The sequence below is a fragment of the Drosophila pseudoobscura genome, chromosome 3 (assembly GCF_009870125.1).
Source record: "Drosophila pseudoobscura strain MV-25-SWS-2005 chromosome 3, UCI_Dpse_MV25, whole genome shotgun sequence".
Classification (NCBI taxonomy): domain Eukaryota; kingdom Metazoa; phylum Arthropoda; class Insecta; order Diptera; family Drosophilidae; genus Drosophila; species Drosophila pseudoobscura.
Genome location: NC_046680.1, coordinates 3,783,714 through 3,806,489, shown reverse-complemented (window position 1 = coordinate 3,806,489; position 22,776 = coordinate 3,783,714). Strand labels below are relative to the sequence as shown.

At 38.6% G+C, this 22,776-nt stretch overlaps 3 protein-coding genes across 15 annotated transcripts in view; 1 reads left to right on the top strand and 2 right to left on the bottom strand.

Moving 5' to 3' along the window:
- Positions 1-212: 212 nt before the first annotated feature.
- Ugt50B3 (UDP-glycosyltransferase family 50 member B3) lies at positions 213-15,295 on the bottom strand. Of its 3 annotated transcripts, none has more exons than XM_002138079.3 (7): positions 14,257-15,295; positions 4,843-4,925; positions 4,623-4,680; positions 3,696-3,879; positions 1,604-1,900; positions 758-1,545; positions 213-680 (listed from the first exon to the last, which is right to left on the bottom strand). In XM_002138079.3, the coding sequence occupies exons 1-7, from the start codon at positions 14,268-14,270 to the stop codon at positions 512-514; spliced, it is 1,593 nt and encodes a 530-aa protein (XP_002138115.2). In that variant the 5' UTR covers positions 14,271-15,295; the 3' UTR covers positions 213-511. The 3 variants fall into 3 exon arrangements, with proteins under 3 accessions (XP_002138115.2, XP_015038999.1, XP_033234331.1); XM_015183513.2 differs by having other exon boundaries at positions 14,293-15,295; XM_033378440.1 differs by having other exon boundaries at positions 14,766-15,295.
- Positions 15,296-15,436: 141 nt separating this feature from the next.
- Positions 15,437-17,008, bottom strand: Yeti (yeti). The gene is made up of 2 exons (XM_002138078.3): positions 15,994-17,008; positions 15,437-15,936 (listed from the first exon to the last, which is right to left on the bottom strand). Exons 1-2 carry the CDS (start codon positions 16,728-16,730, stop codon positions 15,846-15,848), a joined length of 828 nt encoding a protein of 275 aa, XP_002138114.1. The 5' UTR covers positions 16,731-17,008; the 3' UTR covers positions 15,437-15,845.
- Positions 17,009-17,661: 653 nt separating this feature from the next.
- Positions 17,662-22,776, top strand: part of LOC4803329 (guanine nucleotide exchange factor DBS) — a 37,244-nt gene continuing 32,129 nt past the window's right edge. For 3 of the 11 annotated variants that reach the window (XM_033378438.1, XM_015183508.2, XM_015183512.2), the window contains exon 1: positions 17,665-18,354. In XM_033378438.1, the coding sequence (XP_033234329.1) occupies positions 18,120-18,354 (235 nt within the window). In that variant the 5' untranslated portion in view covers positions 17,665-18,119. Of the gene's footprint in view, positions 18,355-21,982; positions 22,265-22,342; positions 22,374-22,776 lie in introns of those variants that run through there. The other 8 variants (XM_015183507.2, XM_033378439.1, XM_015183506.2 and 5 more) reach the window with 8 other exon arrangements.

Genomic DNA, 22,776 nt, shown 5'->3' with positions numbered 1-22,776 from the left:
GTGTCACCAGTTATTAATATTATCAATTAAATACTATAGTGCCTGTTCTCCGCCCCTTCAAGTTCAACAAATTCTTCCGATGGCCCCAAATTTTCGTAGCCGCCTTTGGCATGGCGTTGCATATTGCTCTACCCTATACTCGTAATAGCATATGTGATCGACTAAATGGCCTTAAACGACCAGAAAAATTACTGAAATAAGATGGTTTAAAATTAAACACTTATGATTTAAGCTTTATTTCGTTTTAACTTTTCTCGACATTTTGTTTTGTAGACTTTGGTTTCAATGTTCCGTGATCAAAAATTTTATTCTAGGCTATTGGAAAAGTCATTTTCGGTCATTATGAATAAAGTAAATATTTACAAGGTAATTTCTCCCGTCAATATAAGGAAAAGAAAGCTACAATTTTTCAAGTTTGAGCCTTTTTGGACGCACATCACAACAAAACCCACTTAAGCTTAAATTTTAAACTGATATACGGCCTAATCAGTTATCTAAGGGTGGGATCCAGTTACAGCTTCTTCGACTTTGTTTTGCCGGCTGTAGGCGCGGCAGTCGAAGGTACGTGTAGGCTGCGCAGCTTCTCCGAGCGAAAGTCGAGTCGCTTGATTAACAAAAAGAGACCGTACAAGGAAAGAAGATAAACAAGAAGAACATCTAGTAGATAGTATTGAGACCAGCTGAGGAAAGTAATGGAGAGGTTTAATATTTTGGATAGAGGTGGGAGAGACATACATATGTATGTGTATTAACTCACTGCATATTGCGTGCTGGAGCTTGAAGATGATAGGCGCCCTTGTGGCGGAGCACGTACTCCGTCCAGTATATGGCAGTCTCAAGGGCTGTCGAGCGCTGATCAAGCAAGAGGTTCTGACGATATCTGGCAGCGCTCCTATATCGGGAATCGTGTATCACTTTCATAATGGCCTTGTAGAGCTGATTCGTCGATAGTGTCTCCAGGTCTAACTTAATGGCGTAGCCATCGGCCTCAGCCTTAGCGGAGTTTACATCATGATCGCAAAAAACAGGCATGGTTACCACGGGCACTCCATGATAGACTGTTTCAAACATGCTCAATAAGCCCCCATGAGTGACAAAGGCTCGCAGCTTTTTATGGCCCAGAATATCCTGCTGTGGCAACCATCGTGATAGTTTCACATTTGACGTCAGGTCCTGCATGTCAGCGGAGCTTCCTTCGTACTTCCATAGTACATGATAGGGGAGGCGGGCAAAAGTCTTGACTAGCATACGACGTAACGACTCTGGCATATTGGCAGCTTTTACCGAAGACCCCATCGACACGTAAATGAAGCCAGAGGCTCCGGAAGCCCCAATGAAGTCCTGCAAATCCTTGGGAAGCTTTCGAGCGGGCTTACAATGTATGCAAGCAACCTCTGCTACATTAGGATTGAGAGCTCTGGGATATGACACCACTGCATGGCCGTTTTGCAGAATAAAGCTTACATTGCGTGACATCTCGTAGGGATGTGGTATTTGGGAGCCCAAATGTTGACGCAGGACAAGATGCGTTTTGCGCATAACATACTGTACAAAAATTTGAGAATACAGAGACACTGTAGAGCCGTGCAAAGACTTTACTCACCATGTGCATTAGGTTTTGTCCGATTTGCATTCCCGTGTTGATTGCCCGCTCGTAGAGACTCATGTTGTCAGTGAAGCGCGAGTAAAAGTTTGGAGTTATGGCATAGCTAATGGGGTTCCCCGCTACTGAGAGACTTCCTGTGTAGAAGCCTACAGTATTTATATACATGAATGGAATTTTGTATTGATGTACCAGTCCCAGCACACACTCTGGAAAAGCTCCGTCCAATATGGCTAGATCAAAGCTACGGTTTGCCAAATCTTTGGTTTCCGCATCGCCAAGCATAGCATCACACGACTGTCGACAGAAGTTTGAATATAAATTTAATCTGCTCTACTGATGATAATATTTTATCAAATTCATGTCAAATGGATGAAAGTTACTCATAGAGTACAAGATAGACGGAGAACATATGTATGTGCATGTGAGTGTATGAGTATTTATTCTTAAGCGGCATAACATCATTATATTTATTTATTTGCATACTTTATCCTAGCGCTACAAGTTTACACTTATGTTTAATGCGCTAGTCACATGACATAGACCTTAGAGACTATACGAATTTGCTATGTATGTAAAACCGTTTTTGATTAATTAATTATAACTTTCGAATAGTTAATGCAGACAGAATGAACACAATTGGTGTGCATATTTGTGTGAAAATTTGCAAAAAGCAAAGCACTATTTTCCCCCATTTTGGGAAGGGTACATCTATCTATCTACCCAGATATATTTCAGAAATAGTTGCGATCAGATAAATAGAAGATAAAAGCAGTACCCCAAAGGGTACGTTTAGCAGAATAACTTGCTTCCAGATAAATGATTACAAAAACGAGGGGGAACGTTGTGAGTTGCTGCGGACACCGCAACTCTACAGTTATACCCGATACTAAGTCAGTACGGCTCTCTTCCGGCAGACGCCGCTAATATTAAAAGACACGACAAAGAGTGCGTGCGAGAGAGACAGAAAATCAGTCTGAGTGTGACATCGGGCGCTGCGTAGCCACTGCAAATAGATTTGTTCCTTTTGTTCAGCAACAGGATAGATATGGTCATTCTCTATGATTGTGCGTTTTTTCTTATCTTCAATATTGTGGATGCTACAGATTTTCGTCCTTTGTGGGGGCGGAAGGGGATGGGGCGAGGAGGAGTGTGGATACTAAGTTTGGTTAATCTAGCCTTAATAGTCTCTGAGATTTGTGGATACCCCAGATTTTCGTCATTTGCGGGGGCGGAAGGGGGGTGTGGCGAAATGTTGACATAAAACGGTCAGGGTCCGATATCACAGGAGTGTGAGTACCAAATTTGGTTGCTCAAGCTTTTATAGTCTCTGAGATCGTTGAACTCACATTTTGCAATTGGCAAAACCGACCATGAAACCTGGGTGTTAGAGAGGGACAGAGCGAGAAAGAATGAAATTGTTTTTTGATTCTGGCTATAATAATTATAGGATCTGATTCAGATTTTGCACTCGAGAAGATATGGTCATCCTCTACGATTCTGCGTTTTCTCGTATCTTTAAAATTGTGGATGCCACAGATTTTCGCTTCTTGTGGGAGCGGAAGGGGCGGGGCAAAGTTTTGAAATATAATTGTAACAGTGACATATCACAGATATCGTCTTTGAGCACTAGGCGCTGATAGGGACGGACAGACAGACAGGGCTCAATCGGCTCGGCTATGGATGCTGATCAAGAATATATGTATATACTTTATGGGGTCGGAAACGTTTCCTTCTGGACACACATCCATTTTCACCACAAATCTAATATACCCCAATACTCATTTTGAGTATCGGGTATAAAAATTACGTCCATGTGAAGCTTCGATTAACTAAGAAAAGTATCACAAGAATCAGTAAAATACCGTACTTTTTTTGTGCAGCATGAAACATAAAATTTTGTATCACGAATAAGTCTGGTGTTGTTAATCTTGGACGATCCGAGCATGTTTAGCAAATAGCAAGGACTGTTTAGGTTTTTACCCAGATTACTTTAAAACACAGAGATTATTGGTATAAGGAATATGATGCTGCCTTCTGTGAGTTGTACAACCTGACAAAAAATATCTTTGCACGAGTATACAATGCTTACCTCAAAAGCATATCGAAGACCATCCCACGGCTTTATAGGCATTTCTCCAGCCATTCGTGAACCCAAAAGATCCCAATTCGTATAGTTCTGAATGTATTCAACCAGGCCAGCTGGTGTCACCTCCTGTAGGCCTTCGATATGAAAATCTGCTGGGAACCCATTTAGGAAGGTAATATTATGTCCTCTGGAATCGAGAAAGGTTGTATATTAGACGAACGTGCAAGTACAGATGAATAAATGACTTTAGATTTACTTTTGTTTTTCCGAAATACTAAACCACTGAAAATGACAACAGATCAGTCAACAAATGAAATCGTCAGTAGAAAGTTTATATACCCTTCCAGTTCATAGGAAACATCAAATTAAAAGATTATTTATACTATGTTTAGAAACAAAATTTGTTTTTATTTCTAATATTGTATACTAATATTTTTCTAATTTTGACTAAATCTGTTTAAGCTGTATAAACGTATGTGTTGTTTCTGTGCGTTATGAAATTAAATTTCGTGAGACAGCCAGCGACAAACAATTTTTGAAGCTCGGTGATTCAAAATAATTCACTGCGGGACCTCGTTCTCTAGGCCCTGAAAACATTTACTTGTATTTACTGATGCGAATTTTCTACTTTGAATTCAGTGCCACGACTCATCCTAATAAATAATATCCGTTCGAAATAAACACTCAAACAAAAGGGGAATAATACAATACAAATATTCGGTCGCCCTGTCAAAGTTTTTCCCTTTCAGAACCAATATTGATTAATTTTAGTTTTTCATTGATTGATGTAACTTAGAGGTACAAGGTTAACATAACTGGAAGCTTAGTTTTATGTAATATTCTATTAATTGGCACTTTTTGCTCTGAAATAAATACGCTTTTTGCACCGTTGGCATTGTGGCGAGTGTGAAATCTAATAAGAATACGCACCTGGCTATTAATCCCTTGGCCAGCTCCCAAAACGGTATCTTATGTGATTTGGTTCCACCTGTAATAATTTTCATCAATTAATGCGTCGACAATCTTAAAATTAGTCTACCTGTTAAGAAGACAAAATATAAATATAAATACAAAATGGTCTAAGCATTTTTGAAATGATCTTAAAGGTACATATGTATAAATACGCAGTTTGTTGATTTGAAACTCTTACCTTGCGTAGCCATTAGAATGTCCGCCGCCAGTGCGCCGCAGGTACATAGGATCAACAACAAGCCGACAGTTCGATGCATGTTGCTGCAAGGGACACAAAAAATATGGTCAGCTTTGCACACTTATATCCTCGTAGAGCTTCTAAACCGTATGCCGCGACTTCAGATTAGTATTTGGTACGCAACCACGCACGCTCCCAGATTTTATAGATTTGATACGAGGCAGCCTCATGCGCGTGATGTTTAAGTTACTTAATCGAGCGTTTAGTACACGGCCGAAAATGTTATAATGTACATATAATTGTTGTATTCTCACTGCTAAAAGGAATTTTTTAACTAATGAGCTTACGCACAGTGTCAGCAAAAAGTCAACGGGCAATAAACTGGAATTCCACTTAACTGGAGACACAGGGCAGACTTCGGTTCGACTTAAAGAGAGACTGGTCTAAATCGAATACCCTTTGCATACGTACACATATAGCCAATGTACGAGTACCAACCATTCACGCGTATTAGTATACATAATTGGTTTCAACTTTCGACTTTGGAAAAAGGGACATAAGGAATGACACAAAATACCTAATTTTTCAAAAGCGTTGAAAATCGCCATACTCCTTTAATTCCAAACATCAGAACCAGAGCCAGAGCTTTCAGTTCCCTCGAACATAGCATATTTAGACACATCTGTATTTTTGAATATCTGTATTTAATAGTCATTTCTTCAGTTTGCTTGCTTTTCGTGTATCTTCAAAAACCAAACAAAAAAAAATATTCACGAAAGTTTCTCAAAACTTGTTTTTACTGCGATATGTCCTATAGAAGTTATATGATAAGTAATGGGGTTTTTATTTTTATACCCGATACTTAAAATGAGTATTGGGGTATATTAGATTTGTGGTAAAAGTGTATGTGTGTAACGTCCACAAGAAATCGTTTCCGACCCCATAAAGTATATATATTCTTGATCAGCATCAATAGCCGAGTCGATTGAGCCATGTCTGTCTGTCCGTCCGTCTGTCCGTCCCCTTCAGCGCCTAGTGCTCAGAGACTATAAGAGCTAGAGCAACGATGTTTTGGATCCAGACTTCTGTGATATGTCACTGCTACAAAAATATTTCAAAACTTTGCTTCGCCCACTTCCGCCCACACAAAGGACGAAAATCTGTGGCATCCACATTTTTAAAGATTCGATAAAACCAAAAACGCAGAATCGTAGAGAATGACCATATCTTTTAGACTGCAGAATCTGAATTGGATCGTATTATTATTATAGCCAGCATCAAGAAAACAATTTAATTTTTTCTCGCCCTGTCTCTCTCTAACACACACGTAGCATAGGCGCCTTTGCTTAGAGTAAAACATTAGCGCCTAGATCTCAGAGACTATAAAAGCTAGAGCAACCAAATTTGGTATCCACACTCCTAATATATCGGACCGAGACGAGTTTGTTTCAAAATTTCGCCACACCCCCTTCCGCCCCCGCAAAGGATGCAAATCTGGGGATATTCACAAATCTCAGAGAGTATTAAGGCTAGAGTAACCAAATTTAGTGTCCGTACTCCTGTTAGATCTCACTATAAAACGTATATCTCAGAATTTCGCCCCACCCCCTTCCGCCCCCACAAAGGACGAAAAACTGTTGCATCCATAATATTGGGGATACAAGAAAACTAAAAACGCAGAATCATAGAGATTGACTATATCTATCCGGTTGCTGAATTTGGATCAGATCAGATAATTTTTGTAGCCAAAAGGAACAAATCAATTTGCAGTGGCTACGCAGCGCCCGACGTCACGCTCAGACTGATTTTCTGTCTCTCTCGCACGCATTCTTTGTCGTGTCTTTTAATATCAGCGGCGTCTGCCGGAGGAGAGCCATACTGACTTAGTATCGGGTATAACTGTAGAGTTGCGGTGTCCGCAGCAACTCACAACGTTCCCCCTCGTTTTGGGCTGATTTATGTATTTTGTTTTCATTATCATGTTTTTTTTTGCCCTGTACTGAAAAAGAATATGGGTATATTAAGTTGGTGTTATGTATGTAACGGACAGGAGGTAACGTATCCGATCAGCATCAATAGTCAACACGATATACCGCCTAGTTCCGGGAGACTTTAAGATCTAGGAGCTTCTACTTATTACACTGTAAGTTCCTATGAAAGGGTGGAAATATGTGGAATACACAATTTTGATCATAGAAGAAACCCAAAAACGCAGAATTATAGACAACGATCAGATCATTATTAACCCATGCTACTTCGTTGATGTGCAGAAAGAGAGAAATAAAGAGAGATGTGGGAGATTACGGTGGGACCATCTAAAACCAGCCAGAAAAATTATTCTAAAATTCAAGTCAAAAAAAGGTGAATGTGATTATTGGTGAATGAAAAAGTTACGGCTACGTAATTATGATGCGTATTTGCTTAAGTCTAATACTTATTAACATTTTTTACATTTTTATACAAACATGCATTATAGTGCTTGGTTTTTTATACCCGATACTCAAAATGAGTATTGGGGTATATTAGATTTGTGGTAAAAGTGGATGTGTGTAACGTCCAGAAGGAATCGTTTCCGACCCTATAAAGTATATATATTCTTGATCAGCATCAATAGCCGAGTCGATAGAGCCCTGTCTGTCTGTCCGTCCGTCCGTCTGTCCGTCTGTCCGTCCGTCCGTCTGTCCGTCTGTCCGTCCCATTCAGCGCCTAATGCTCAAAGACTATAAGAGCTAGAGCAACGATGTTTTGGATCCAGACTTCTGTGATATGTCACTGCTCCAAAAATATTTCAAAACTTTGCCCCGCCCATTTCCGCCCCCACAAAGGGCGAAAATCTGTGGCATCCACAATTTCGACGATACGAGAAAAATAAAAACGCGGAATCGTAGAAAATGACTATATCTTCTAGAGTGCAAAATCTGAACCAGATCGTATAATTATTACAGCCAGAATCACGAAAACAATTTCACTCTTTCTCGCTCTGTCTCACTCTAACACACAGGTTTCATGGTCGGTTTTGCCAATTGCTAAATATGAGTTCAAGGATCTCAGAACCTATAAAAGCCAGAGCAACCAAATTTGGTATCCACACTCCTGTGATATCGGACCTTGACCGTTTCATGTCCAAATTTCGCCACACCCCCTTCCGCCCCCGCAAAAAACGAAAATCTGAGGCAACCACAAATCTCAGAGACTATTAGAGCTAGAGTAACCAAATTTGGTATCCGCACTCCTGTTAGATCTCACTATAAAACGTATATCTCAGAATTTCGCCCCACCCCCTTCCGCCCACACAAAGGACGAAAATCTGTTGCATCCACTATATTGCAAATTCGAGTAAACTAAAAACGCAGAATCATAGACAATGACCATATCTATCCGGTTGCCGAATCTGGATCAGATCGGATCATTTTTGTAGCCAAAAGCAAGAAATCAATTTTTAGTGGCTACGCAGCGCCCGACGTCACGCTCAGACTGATTTTCGTGTCGTGATTTGTCGTGTCGTTTAATATTAGCGGCGTCTGCCGGAGGAGAGCATACTGACTTAGTATCGGGTATAACCGTAGAGTTGCGGTGTCCGCAGCAACTCACAACGTTCCCCCTCGTTATACCCGATACTCAAAATGAGTATTGGGGTATATTAGATTTGTGGTAAAAGTGTATGTGTGTAACGTCCAGAAGGAATCGTTTCCGACCCCATAAAGTATATATATTCTTGATCAGCATCAATAGCCGAGTCGATTGAGCCATGTCTGTCTGTCCGTCTGTCCGTCCGTCCGTCTGTCCGTCTGTCCGTCCCCTTCAGCGCCTAATGCTCAAAGACTATAAGAGCTAGAGCAACGATGTTTTGGATCCAGACTTCTGTGATATGTCACTGCTACAAAAATATTTCAAAACTTTGCCCCGCCCACTTTCGTCCCCACAAAGGGCGAAAATCTGTGGCATCCACAATTTTAAAGATACGAGAAATCCAAAAACGCAGAATCGTAGAGAATGACTATATCTTCTAGAGTGAAAAATCTGAACCAGATCGTATAATTATTACAGCCAGAATCACGAAAACAATTTCACTCTTTCTCGCTCTGTCTCACTCTAACACACAGGTTTCATGGTCGGTTTTGCCAATTGCTAAATATGAGTTCAAGGATCTCAGAACCTATAAAAGCCAGAGCAACCAAATTTGGTATCCACACTCCTGTGATATCGGACCTTGACCGTTTCCTGTCCAAATTTCGCCACACCCCCTTCCGCCACCGCAAAGGACGAAAATCTGAGGCAACCACAAATCTCAGAGACTATTAAGGCTAGAGTAACCAAATTTGGTGCACACATTCCTTTAAGATGTCACTATAAAACGTATGTCTCAGAATTTCGCCCCACCCCCATCCGCCCCCACAAAGGACGAAAATCTGTTGCATCCACAATATTGCAGATTTGAGAAAACTAAAAACGCAGAATCATAGATAATGACCATATCGATTAGATTGCTGAATCTGGATCAGATCAGATCATTTTTATAGCCAAAAGGAACAAATCAATTTGCAGTGGCTACGCAGCGCCCGACGTCACGCTCAGACTGATTTTCTGTCTCTCTCGCACGCACTCTTTGTCGTGTCGTTAAATATTAGCGGCGTCTGCCGGAGGAGAGCCATACTGACTTAGTATCGGGTATAACCGTAGAGTTGCGGTGTCCGCAGCAACTCACAACGTTCCCCCTCGTTTTTTATTATTATTACTATATTATTTTTATCGATGACACAACAAAAAAATTCTTTCATTCGATTATTAAATTGAGTTGCGGTACTAATTGATTTGAGGTTATGCGGTAAATATGCGCATACGCAATTATTTCATTATTTTTATATTTAATAATTTTTAGTTTAATAATACAAATAGGTAAAATGTCTAAGCATTCATATAGATTAGTACATATTGCGGACAGAACGATGCTTCTGGGCGTTCATATATATTCTCGAAAACAATACTGGGTATAAAAAGCAAACTTACATATATGCATAGCAACCATCCTCTCTATATCTTTTGAATTAAATAAGAGGAAGTAGATTTTAAAATTCAAGGTAAAACATGTGACGTAGTCCATCGCGCAAATACCATTTCAGCACAGCTCAGAGATTTCATTTTCATGATTTCAAAAGGCCCATTGCATAAATTACCACTTTTTATGCTACTGGAATAATTTTTCGATCGCGACGATTTATAAAATCTTTATATGTAAATGTGTCAAGACATTGTCAAGTTAAATATTATCACATCGAGTTTCTCTCAATTTACGGGGGTGGAACAGGGCGTGACAAAAGATGTGCTCTGGATCTTTAGGTCCCATATCAACCTTGTACTCTCCGAATGCTTTAACATCAACTTAAAACTTAATTTTACACTTCGTTTTATTTTGTATGTAATGTAAACGAATTGAAAATGAATGGTAAACTTTGCAAGTAATGTAAACATTGAGCTCAAGGCAGGACGGGCCTGCCAAAAGTGTTAGAAACTACATATGTACATATGTAGTGCAAAAATGTTTCTGCCGTGCAATTAATTTTTTGCTCTTGTTGAGCAAGTTGCAAAATTAAATGCCTCACATTGGCTTTTTTAGCGGGATCTGTATTCTATTACACCAAGCGGATAAATCAATAATACCAAGTCATTCGCAATATTACGAATATTTCAGCAAAAGAACTAAAGTCTTATTATGAAATACCCAAAGTTCATCTGACTTACGATTAGCGGCACAATACTAGAGAATACGATACTCGAGAATAAAATCGTTTATGTGGGATTCTCTCTAAAATATAAGGATATCAATGTTTCATCAAATCTATTGTAGCCAATGTAAAGACATAGACGTCTCTAGTCGTTTTATATAAATATCTCTATAAGTATATACGTATGTACATATATTTAAAAACACTATAAAGATTAAAGACAAATGAAAATTGTATAGTTAATATTGAAGTCAACATTTTTTTTTCCATATTTGTGACAATTCTTCCTGTTTTCTGTATAATTGGTGTCAAATAGTTATTGCTAATAAATACAAAAGATATGTGGAAGCCCATGAATATGAATGTAAGAGTTTAGTTGGGCTTTTTTAAAACAAAAAAGAGCGTGAACGTTGTGAGTCGCAGCTACGGCCGCGAGTCTTCACATACATATGTACATATATCCGATACTAAGTCAGTAAGAATCACCTCCACGGGAGGGTGCATTCTGCGTTTGTAATTTTGTTTGTGTGTTCAAAATCATGGATGTCACGGATTTTCTTCCTTTTTGGGGGCGGCAATATATTAAGACTTTATTCAGTCGTTCAGTCATATCACAGGACTCTGGATACAAAATTTGGTTACTCTAGCGCTAATAGTCCCTGAGATCTAGGCGCTTATCGACTCGGCTTTTAATGCTGATCAAGGGGGTCGGAAACGCTTTTTTCTGGGCACTACACACATCCACTAACACAAAAATCCACCCCTGCACCCCTATATACCTTTTAGGTAACTGGTATAAATGAAATATTTCTCACACTACATTTTTTTGATGGAACCTATATCAAATATAAGTCAATCATACATAATACATATACATAATATACATATGTACGTACATATGTATGTAGGTACGTTGAAAAACAGTTTTGTTGCGTAGTGTAACCGCCCGATGAGATTTACGATCCGCAGTTTATGCGCGACACGTTCAATCGCATGGTTCGCATTTGTGGCCAGAAATCGCGATAGTGCAGTTGGCCAAGTGTACAAGTGGTTCGGGCAAAGTGGATACATATACATACAGTACATAGTACGTGCGTGTCATCAAATCGATGTCGTAACAAAAGCACGGTTATCTCTTTTATGCGTATGCACATGAGAGCCGAAAAACCCAAAATCGTTTAGCAGACGCAGAATGCGTAACGAAAACAAAAGGGATAAAAGCGTTTTGAGTTTTGCTTTAATTGGTTACGGTATCAGACGAGGCGTCAGTCGGTGCTCACATATGTATGTACATATGTACAAGTATAGTACTTACTACGTATGCAATTGTAGGTTAAATCAATAAAAAAAATCATAATTAATTAAATGGTATGAGGCTTTCACTTTCTGCTGTGGGTAGTACAAGTATTTGCATATCGGAGTCAAGTTAGCCTCTGTACCGAACTTATAGAAGCCGATTGCATTCCAACGGTATTTTTCAAAGCTTTATTTATTTTTAAAGAGTGGAGTCCAGGAGGAGCACTGCTACTTAAGTGCATGCGCGCTCTGGCTTTTGAACACGACGATAAGTACTCGCGCTGTGTTTCACTGCAAAGCCAACCAGTTGCAGCTGTCGGCTGTAGGCTGGGCTGGCAACTGGTGGCAAGATCATTATTACGTGTTTCGTCATTATCATTCAGTCAGTGCAATATCAGGTTGAATGCGCTCAAAGAAAACGAAAGTGCAGGCGTTTCAGGCGTTTCAGGCGGCGCTCAGAAAAACCGCCATCGACGACAACACAACGACGACGCATACACACATGTAGACGTGGCACGCCTCATTTAGCTGCAGTAAACGGGCGCACCAGTCACCATACCCCATACGCCATACGCCATATGTGGTACAATCAAAGCTCTTTTTTAACAACTTCGCCAAATTGGCCGAAAAGAATGTGGCAAGAGCTTCTCAGATAGATATAAAAATCTCCACCTGCAAACTATTTTTAAAGGTGTTTACACTATACACTGCTTCGCCAAATACCATGATCCAATCCAGAAAGTAGCCCAGCGCAGAATGAAGGAGTTCAGTTCAGTGAAAGTCAGCCCAGCAAGCCTCAAAAACGTACTGAGGGCACTCAGAGTCTCTTGGCTTCCAGCATTCGCAACTTGAAAGAAAGAAAACAATATTTACCTAGGAGTTTGGTGTGACCGTTATTTATGGCCAATGTTGTTGGAACAGTTGTTTTCATTTACTATGGCGATGCTCTCCTCTCCTCTAAGGGCCATTGTTTGGTTACCACGGTTTTACATCATAGCCAAAAAGACAAATCCGTTAAGACGAAAAAAAATTTTGGCGTTGCTACACTAAATATTTCGTTAAGCTATGTGCCTGTTTTATGCCAATTACCCTATGCATGGCCTTACACCTTTGCCTTACAGCTTTGCCAAATGTCGTATGGAACGCAGTTTCTTATGCTTTTGAGGCTGCTTTGTTGTGCTGGCATGTGTCAGGCCGACGCCGGAAAGCGAATTGCTTAAGTGCTTCTGCCAAAAATTAGACAATCATACCGCAGAGTGGAGATTTTTTAGAGTAGCTCAACGACTTTGCACAATTAGCTAATACAACTGTCACTTTTATATACGCAGCAAAATAATGATTAATTTGATAGACTTACAAAAACTGAAAAATCAATTTGGATGATTTGCATCGAGTCACTGAGTCTAAAAACTTCTGAGGCCATTGCCAAAACAATTTGGGATCATAGGGGCTTAACCATTTAATAACAACATGGGTTTCTCGAAATTTCTCGCAATTTTGTTTATTTGATTCGCTTGTCTGGGACATTTGATGTTATTTTACAAAAGCTATCACTTAACAAATAACTTTGGGATGACACACAGCAAATGACAACTCCGGCAATAAAAACCAAATAATTCCCAACGACTCTGATCAGCCTTGACCAGATTTAAGAAAACGTTTAACATTAATAAACACACAAATAAAAACATTCCAACTATAGAGCACATGAAAAGTTATACATACGAGTTTATACATATGTACGTATGTGTGTATATAGGTACAGATTTTTAATTACATTATGTAATTTATTTAATTTTTTAGTCGAGTCTACACTGCTCCACATTTTACGAAATGATGAGCGAAACATGTTCGTCTCTTGAGTCTTCTGTTTTGCCTCCTTTAAACATTAAGATTTCAGTAATTTTGTTGAATTTTTTTTGTTTTCTGTTTGACCTTGCGTTACGGCAAAAAGACATTGTCTCAGTCTCTTTGATATATCCTCACTTTTTTAACAAAACATACACTCTATAAGATTTACGAAACTTCATGCGAAGAGTTGGTTTCCTAGTAAAGCGTATGGTTGCAACATAGTGGGCAAAATATTAAAATCCAACCGAACTGGTTATCAGTTATTCTCACAACTTGTTCATCTTGCTGAACTCCAATTAAGTTTGCGTTTGTTTCACAAGCGTTGAGCCCTGAGTGACCCACAAGAATTTCCAGTCGAAGACATTTCAACATGCGTGTATCTATGTACATATATGTGTATCTACATATGCATGTATTTAAGTTGTTTTTCATAATTGGATTGGGGGGATATTTCGGGTATATACTTGTACAGAAAACTCGTTTGTTTCAGCAAAAAATTGGCAAAAAGTTTTTGATATTTGTATGTACTTGTATCTTAACTTACTGTTGCAGTACCATTACCAAATTGGTATGCTCATACCTAATGCAACGACGAGGTCTTAGCTTTGTGAATCGGAGCACTTGGATTCGCTTTGGTTGGGCGAGTTATTCAAATTGCTTGAGATTGATTTTGCACAGTCGCATGTTCAATTCTGTTTATTTGTGCTGCACTTTTAACCTTCCATGCATATGCATCAACTTGGATTCGAGATGAGTTTTGTCTCCGGCCGAGGCACGGGCTTTTTTTTTTGTAACTGGGATAGCTTTGTCCGCGGCACTCTTAACGCATATGCAAAGCTATTAACACACTTTCACCAATGCCGACGTATTATTTAATATTCGATTTTGATACAGTGATAATACAAATGAAACATATTCCCCACGTCGATTTTCGAAGTCGTGGTTGCCAGCCACCAAAAGGGGACAGAAGAGCAACGGCGAGGAGCCACAATAAACAGTTGCCCCTTTTGGGGTAGTAAGTATGACTTCGGCTACCGACGCGTCGTCGCTAACCAATTGAACTTATTGGCCAATTGACACTTTTGTCGAACAAAAACGAAACGAAAACCACAAGACTTTTCACTTTTCTTCGGAGCTTGAGCTCTTGCCTTTACGAAGTTTCTCGGCGGGTTAACTGAAACAAACTGATCGTTGGGCTTGCTTTTTGGCGCTGCTTAACGTAACGACCAGAGACTGGTGTTACAGCAATATGTGCATACGAGTATAACGCAGAGTCGACGATTGGGATCGGTTTCGGTTACGTTTGAGTTATTTTGGTCGGCACTGCATTTGCTGCGTGGTATTTTTTAGTGTCATTCCTTCTTCAACAGCACACGGGGTCTACTTGGTCTGAAAATCTGGAAATATTGCTTCGTTTTATGGAAGTTTTACCTCTTGATAACCAACTGGAACCAAGGAATTACAAATGTATGAAGTTCATACTATGAACCCTTTTGATGTCTGTAACTTATAAATAATCTAATTTCAGCTTTATGCATGTGTGTACATATGTACATTATTTACAAATGCAAATATGCTTAGATGCTAGATCTTATCAATTTCAGAGATGCGAGAGAAGAAGAAAGGATAACTCTTTTTGATTCTAGGCTAAGAAAAAGGCCATTCAGTTAGTAGTATTTCTCGGATTTTTTGTTCAATCAAAATAACTAAATTATACATTACAATCACGGTTGCAACACTTGGCGATTTTTCGCCTAAATTTTTTTTTATTTTATTGAAATTGTCGATATTTTTACCATAGGTCTACTACTTTGGTTCTACTAGACTTAAGTGTAACTAACTAAAAGATTTGTGAGCCCAGATGCAGATCTAATGGGAAAAACAGGCAGTGTTAGTTAGAGAAATATATAAATTTATGAACCATTAATCATTTTTCGGATTTCTTAATAAAGTTTGCGATGTTTTTAAATTTTGTTGGCGAATTCTGATTTTTCGATGTGGCTACCGTGCTTGCAAAATTCAAAGTAGTTTACGTAGACTTAAATAATATATGTCACTTAAATTTAGAATGTAATCGGTATATGGATTTTTATTTGAAAATTCCATAAAAGGGAATGAGTATAGAGACAGGACTTAGTTTTGCCGGCGCGTTTGACGTAAGTTTTTCTCAATTTCAAATTGTCGCAAATCGGTTCTCTGTAAAAAGTCCTGCCGTTCTAAATAACTGAAAGATAAAACAACATTAATGAAATGGTGAAATTTAAGGAACATAGGTACGTACCCATCCTTGCCTTTATTGTGAGTGCTCAGCTGCTCATTAATACCTTCGTCTGTTTTAAAAGTTTTCCAATCCATTTGCGACTTTTCCAGCACAGACAATTTCTTTTTTTTCCCCAGTTGATTTAGAAAAGAGCCAACTCCACTTCCAATTTGCGGTCTTTTGGATACACGAGAGAAGCATTTCGAACTGGTGGCTACAGGTTGCTGTTGGTTTTCCTTTGCATTGGTGGAGTCCTTACTTTTTTCTACATCGAACTTCGTATTTAAACATTTAGAAGTGTCTTCTCGAGGGATAATTGCTGGGGTAAGTTTCTTTGAAGCAATCTTGGTGTCGTCTGTGGGTTCTACTGGTGTCTCCACAGATTTCGTCTTATGTTGAATTTGTTTCTCTGTCCCAACGTCGCTTAAAAAGTCGGCCCAGAGCGCATTGGAACGCGATTTATCTGTTTCCTCATCTGACTCCAGCTCGTCTTTTTCCATATTTATGCGATCATTTTTGTTCCTGTCTGCTTGTCTTGTTTTGCGAGGTATGGAACTTTCAGATTCATAGACATTAGAGGAAATATGTTTTTTCTGATTCTTGGTGGATTTGGAAGGTTTATCGTCAGAATCGTAGTTTTCGGAATCAGCGTCATTATTGATGCTATCATCGTCGCTTCCCGAGTCAACATTTTCACCGTCAATGCAATAATCTTCGTCGTTTTCGCTTTCCGATGTATATTCTTCTTCCTTGTTCATATTTTCTATTTACTTTTTATTCACACCGACTTTGTTATATATTTCAATATATATTTATTCAATAAATATTTTGTTCCGGTATGTATACTTCTCGTGTTGAAACGTTTTGTTATTCTGGTTAGATACGTTGTCCTATATCCAGCTACAGCAGCAGCTACTTAAATAAAACAATAAAACTATTGATTTCACTTTACGCAAACGCCGCGCTGACAATAGACAAAATCAACTAAAAATCGCGTAAAGCGACAAAGTAAGTAGAGATGGAAAATTATCAATAGTAAAAATATTCGATTCATATGGGAATTGCTTAGGGTATTCCGGTTAGTGTGGTATAGGTTTAATCAAGACGTACTATTTTAGAACAAAAATAACATATCAGTCAATTGGTGCTCCCGTTTTCAGAAAATGCAAGATTTCTCCGTTCAAATGAAAAGCAAACGAATTTTATACAAGAAAACTAATCTTAATTGCAAAAGGAAAAAAATTGATGACTTATTGAAGCATTAACATAAATTTAATACCATTACCAGGGCAATTCAGCTTGTATATAAATATTATAAATATCCTTATAAATATTTTGTTTGGCTCGGCTCAAATTTGGCTCGGAAATAATTGGTCAAAGAAACAACACTTTTCGTTTTCGTGCTGAAGCAGCCGGATTGGCTTATCGGAGGGCTGACAAAAATGTGCACAAATGTGCGCGAACAGCGGGGTAGGACAGCTGTTTCCCGCCACACCGGAGCACATAAAAGCTCTAAAGCTTTTATGAATAATGTCGGTCTCCTGATTAATCAAGAGCAATTTATAGAGTACCGTCATTATTCAAATGTATAAGTACATATACGTATACCTATGCATGTACCTATATACGTAAATACATAAACGGCGACCTTAGAGGAAATGATTGTGCGCATGCTCATCATCAGCAAATGCATACCAATCCAATGATTTCAGCTTTTAAGTACGTTATGACAAGCATCACAAACAAGTGGATTAAGATCAAAGTTGCCGGTTCGGAGTTGTAATTCCTTTATCGTAGTAGTATTGTCCACTGTAAAAAAGGCTCTGGTAGAGAATTTTTGCATTTGACACTCATTTGATGAACAAAAGCATAAATAGTGGTGAAACTACTTATTAAAAATTGTATATTATGATGTACAAATATTATGTACATGCAAATATAGTATTATATGTACATTTTTAAAATTAAAATCGTTTAAACGACGGTTAAATGTGAAAAATGCCCTGAGTGTCATGTCTTTTTGATCAATATTGTTGATTTTACAATTTGTGAATTTGTGAAACCAAAGCTAAAACTTTACAAAAAACTAAATTTATACAAAGATACGTAGATATGTTTGTACATAAATACAGAAGAAGGATTCTGTAATGGAAAACTCGCCGTGCCATTCAATTGAAATACAAATTGATAGTTTCCTTGAGCACTTTAAACGTAGTGCTTCTAAGGCCGTCGAAATTGATGGCAGCGAATGGAGCAATGGAAAAGGCATTCACGGAGCAGCGTCTATCTCTGGACAACCAGGAAGCCCGCTACGTCAAAAAGAAAAATTCTTAAAAAAAGCTATGAGTCAATCCAGCTGCTCAGTCGTATCCGAATCAAGTGGTAGGTATCATTAGTAAATTCAAGGGCACAAAAGCCACTACAAATGTAATATTATTGATTTTTCCCTTTTTTTGAAACTGATAAAGATATTGCATTTACCAAGCTAACATATATATGTACATATGTACATGTTTCTGCATTTATATTGGCAAAGATTTATCGTAATTAAATGAAGCCAAAAGCTATACAATTACCAAGATGATGCATACGGATCCAAAAAACCGACAAATTTTCAACGGCGGGGTTTTTTCCCTTCGCGTGGGGTTTCAATTTATTTTATCCTATGCATCGTCTCTAACTGCGGCAGAGCTGTGTACTCGGCGAGCTTTGAGTAACAGCATGGCCAAAGGATTAATTTGTTGGACCAACACTTGAGTGTGGCGGGAAACAGGAAATATTTGTAAAAGCAAAAACCGAAGCCTGGCTTGATTCCAGTGCACAAGCGAATGGATCAAAGCGGGATGGCAATAATTCAATGTATAAGCACACGTATTCTATAATAAATGACCAGACATTTTATTGTCATGGGCACGAGTTCTTGACCATCAATTTACTGGGTCATGCGTTGAATATTGTTTTTGGTTTCTTGCGACCAAACCGAGTCACGAACCTCGGTACAGAAGTCCCCGGTGAGCGTCGCTAAAGACTGTGTATTTTATTATTAGATTCAGAGAACCACAATAGACCGACTCAGCTGCCCACGCCATTGACGAACAAACGAAGCAAAGAACACAGCACTGCCGCAGGCGAAGCCTAGAAAAAATGACAATTGATATTGAGAAATTGAACAGTACCCTTCCGCTCGAACCTAAATCGGAATTTAAATGGAATTTGTTTCTGATGCAGTATATTAATATTTTATAGTCTTTGATGAAGCACTTCAATAATTTATTAGGATACATCCGTTAAAGACAAAAACAGCTAGAGCTGTGAAAAACTGTGATTCAGCCAAAAATCACTACATAAACACATATATCTATCATAGAACTAATTGTTTTCAATATTCAACAAATCTCAAAAAGTTGAAATTTTATTGACTCTGGTCATAGCATATTCTTTTTTATTAAATCGGCTGATATTTTATATTGTATCGAATGGGAAATCTAGTAGGCCGACTATGGGATTCTTTGTATTTTTAACTATTCTTTTGGAAATAAAGTCTCCTTCATTCCGGAAGAAAGAAACTCCAGGAGAACTCAAAAGCAGTGCAGTTTTCAGTTCAGAAGCACCGTGTGAGAGGTTTGCAGTGGATATAGCAGGCCCATTCCCAACCAGTAACAGTGAAAATAAATATGTGCTCGTGGTAATTGATTATTTTAGCAAGTGGCTAAACACGTCCGACACCACTTCACCCTCAATCCGGTGGAATGGTGGAACGTTTTAACAGAACCTTAGAAGAGCATCTTTCGAAAATCGTCGATGCAAATCAGAACGAGGGGGAACGTTGTGAGTTGCTGCGGACACCGCAACTCTACATTTATACCAGATACTTAGTCAGTATGGCTCTCCTCCGGCAGACGCCGCTATTATTAAAATACACGACAAAGAGTGCCTGCGAGAGACAGAAAATCAGTCTGAGCGGGTCGTCGGGCGATGCGTAGCTACTGCAAATTGATTTGTTCCTTTTGGCTTTAAAAATGATCTGATCTAATCTAGATTCAGCAATCTGATAGATATGGTCATTATCTATGATTCTGCATTTTTAGTTTTCTCGAATCTGCAATATTGTGGATGCAACAGATTTTCGTCCTTTGTGGGGGCGTAAGAGGGTGGGGAAAAATTTTAGATATATGTTTTATAGTGAGATCTAACAAGAGTGCGGATACCAAATTTGGTGACTCTAGCGAAAATAGTCTCTGAGATTTGTGGATTCCCAGGATTTTCGTCCTTTGCGGGGGCAGAAGGGGGTGTGTCGAAATTTTGACACAAAACGGTCAAGGTCCGATATCACAGGAAAGTGGATACCAAATTTGTTTGCTCTGGCTCTTATAGGTTCAGAGAGCCTTGAACTCATATTTTGCAATTGGCAAAAAAGACCATGAAACCTGTGTGTTAGAGAGAGACAGAGCGAGAAAGAATGAAATTGTTTTCTTGATTCTGGCTATAATAATTATACGATCTGGTTCAGATTTTGAACTTTAGAAGATATAGTCATCCTCTACGATTTTAGTTTTATCGTATCGTCGAAATTGTGGATGCCACAGATTTTCGCCCTTTGTGGGGGCGGAAGTGGGCGGGGTAAGTTTTGATATATACTTGAAGCAGTGACATATCACAGAAGTCTGGATTCAAAACATCGTTACTCTAACTCTTATAGTCTTTGAGCACTAGGCGCTAATAGGGACGGACAGACGGACGGACGGACAGACAGACAGGGCTCAATCGACTCGACTATTGATGCTAATCAAGAATATATATACTTTATGGGGTCGGAAACGATTCCTTCTGGACGTTACACACATCCGCTTTTACCACAAATCTAATATACCCCAATACTCATTTTGAGTATCGGGTATAAAAATTGGGATGAGCTTATTGAAATATTTTTAATGGCATATCGCACCGGAAAGCAGGATACGACATCGACCATATATTTGGCAACGACAATATTTAGGAACGATTTAAGGCTTCCGGCTGATTTGAAATTCGGCGTAACCCAAACTTTTAATGGAACTACCAATGATGGTGATAGAAGAGACCAGTTGATCGAGATTCACAAATTCAGAAGAAGTCCCATCCAATTAATTAGTGATAGAACAAAGATCTGAAGGCGTTTTATCTGTTTTATAATCCACAAAGGAAGAAAGTATTATCTCCGAAGCTACGCACAAATTGGCAGGGTCCTTATACAATCATAGAACGAATTAATGATCTATTGTATCGTATTCAAAAGTAAGATAACTGAAGCTTACCATGGAACCGGCTAGGAACTTATTCGAGACGAACAAGCTAAGGTGGAGGAAAGCAGTGTAACGATTGTGAAAATCCAGTAGGCCGATTATTTTTAATACAAAATAGTCAGTCTCTCGGTGTTGTTTGGAAGAGCATACAAATTCTACGCTCCTCAATCCGAAATACGAACAGTAGAAACGTAAGAATCTAGTCTACTCCATTAATTTTTAAAGCGGTATGAAATTAGACCTAGCTAACGGGCTGGGTTATCTTGGTATTTTCAATAAAATTTAAATTTGTTTATGCAAATGCCATTGATTAAATAGATCTGTTAATATTAGTCTCAGTCGAAATTTAAACAATCCGTTTCATTGAAATTTTTCGGTTATATATTTAATCATAGTTAACTCAAATAAACATACTTACTACTACCTCTAACCATACAGTAAACTGTAAACTGTTCTTAAGTTCATTTTTTCATCGGTATATGTACGGTATATTTCTGAGGGTCAGACGGTCACACGTCTGATCTCTTCGAAACGATAACATTAGTCGTAATTTTGAATGGTTTATAGAGGGGGGGTATGGACAACAGGCAAAAACAGCCAAGACAAATTGCAAGGTTCGTACAAACCTCACCTCGCTTGTGAGGACAATATACCTGTCTTCAAGGTATGTTCAGAAAAAGGGGTGGTTTTTACGTTTCCTGCGTTGCATTTTCTGGGCCGTTTTGCCTTTTGTCTATACCCTCCTTTTTCCTCCCCTTATGTAAAAAATGTGTAGTTGCCATGTAATGCATTGAGCAAATGTAAATATTGTGAAACAAATAAAAATCTTAAAGAAATCGATTCGCTGCCTTCGAAATAGGATATATTTCTTTTGCAACGAAAACAGCTGGAACATTGCGTTGCAACAACGGTTTGGAGGCGTCACAAATTTGTATTTTGGATGTGGAGCGTGGAGTACGCATCGTTGTGCATGCCCTGACATGCATTATGCAGACGGAGCTGTTCAACAGGTTCACTAGCTAGTGCATTAGGATAGTAAAAATAATATATTTAAGTTTTATTAATCTGACGGTTTTACGCGACTTAAGGAAACGGTAGACGATTATCCTGTGCCTGGAGGTAAACCACAAACCCCATTTGTAGTTCTATATATGTACATAATTTAATATACGCCGGTGTTTTCACAAATAGTTTTTTTTATGTAAAATGTACATCAATTATGATCGACATGAAAATAAGGGATGCGAGTCTTTCACAGCTGGCACGTGCAGCTAATTGAATCACAGACAATTTACAACTTATCGGTATTATGCATAATGTTTATTCCATTATCAAACCACAGTTACATACATACATACATATATAAGTTATATTTAGCCGCTATGTATGAGTCAAGTATGTACATACTTGTACATACTGTGTACATACAGATGCGGTTAATTGAATATAATAGTTTTAAAAATAATTCGAAGCATTTGGTATACCAGATACTTGCGCATAAAATCAGACAGGCGGAGGAAAG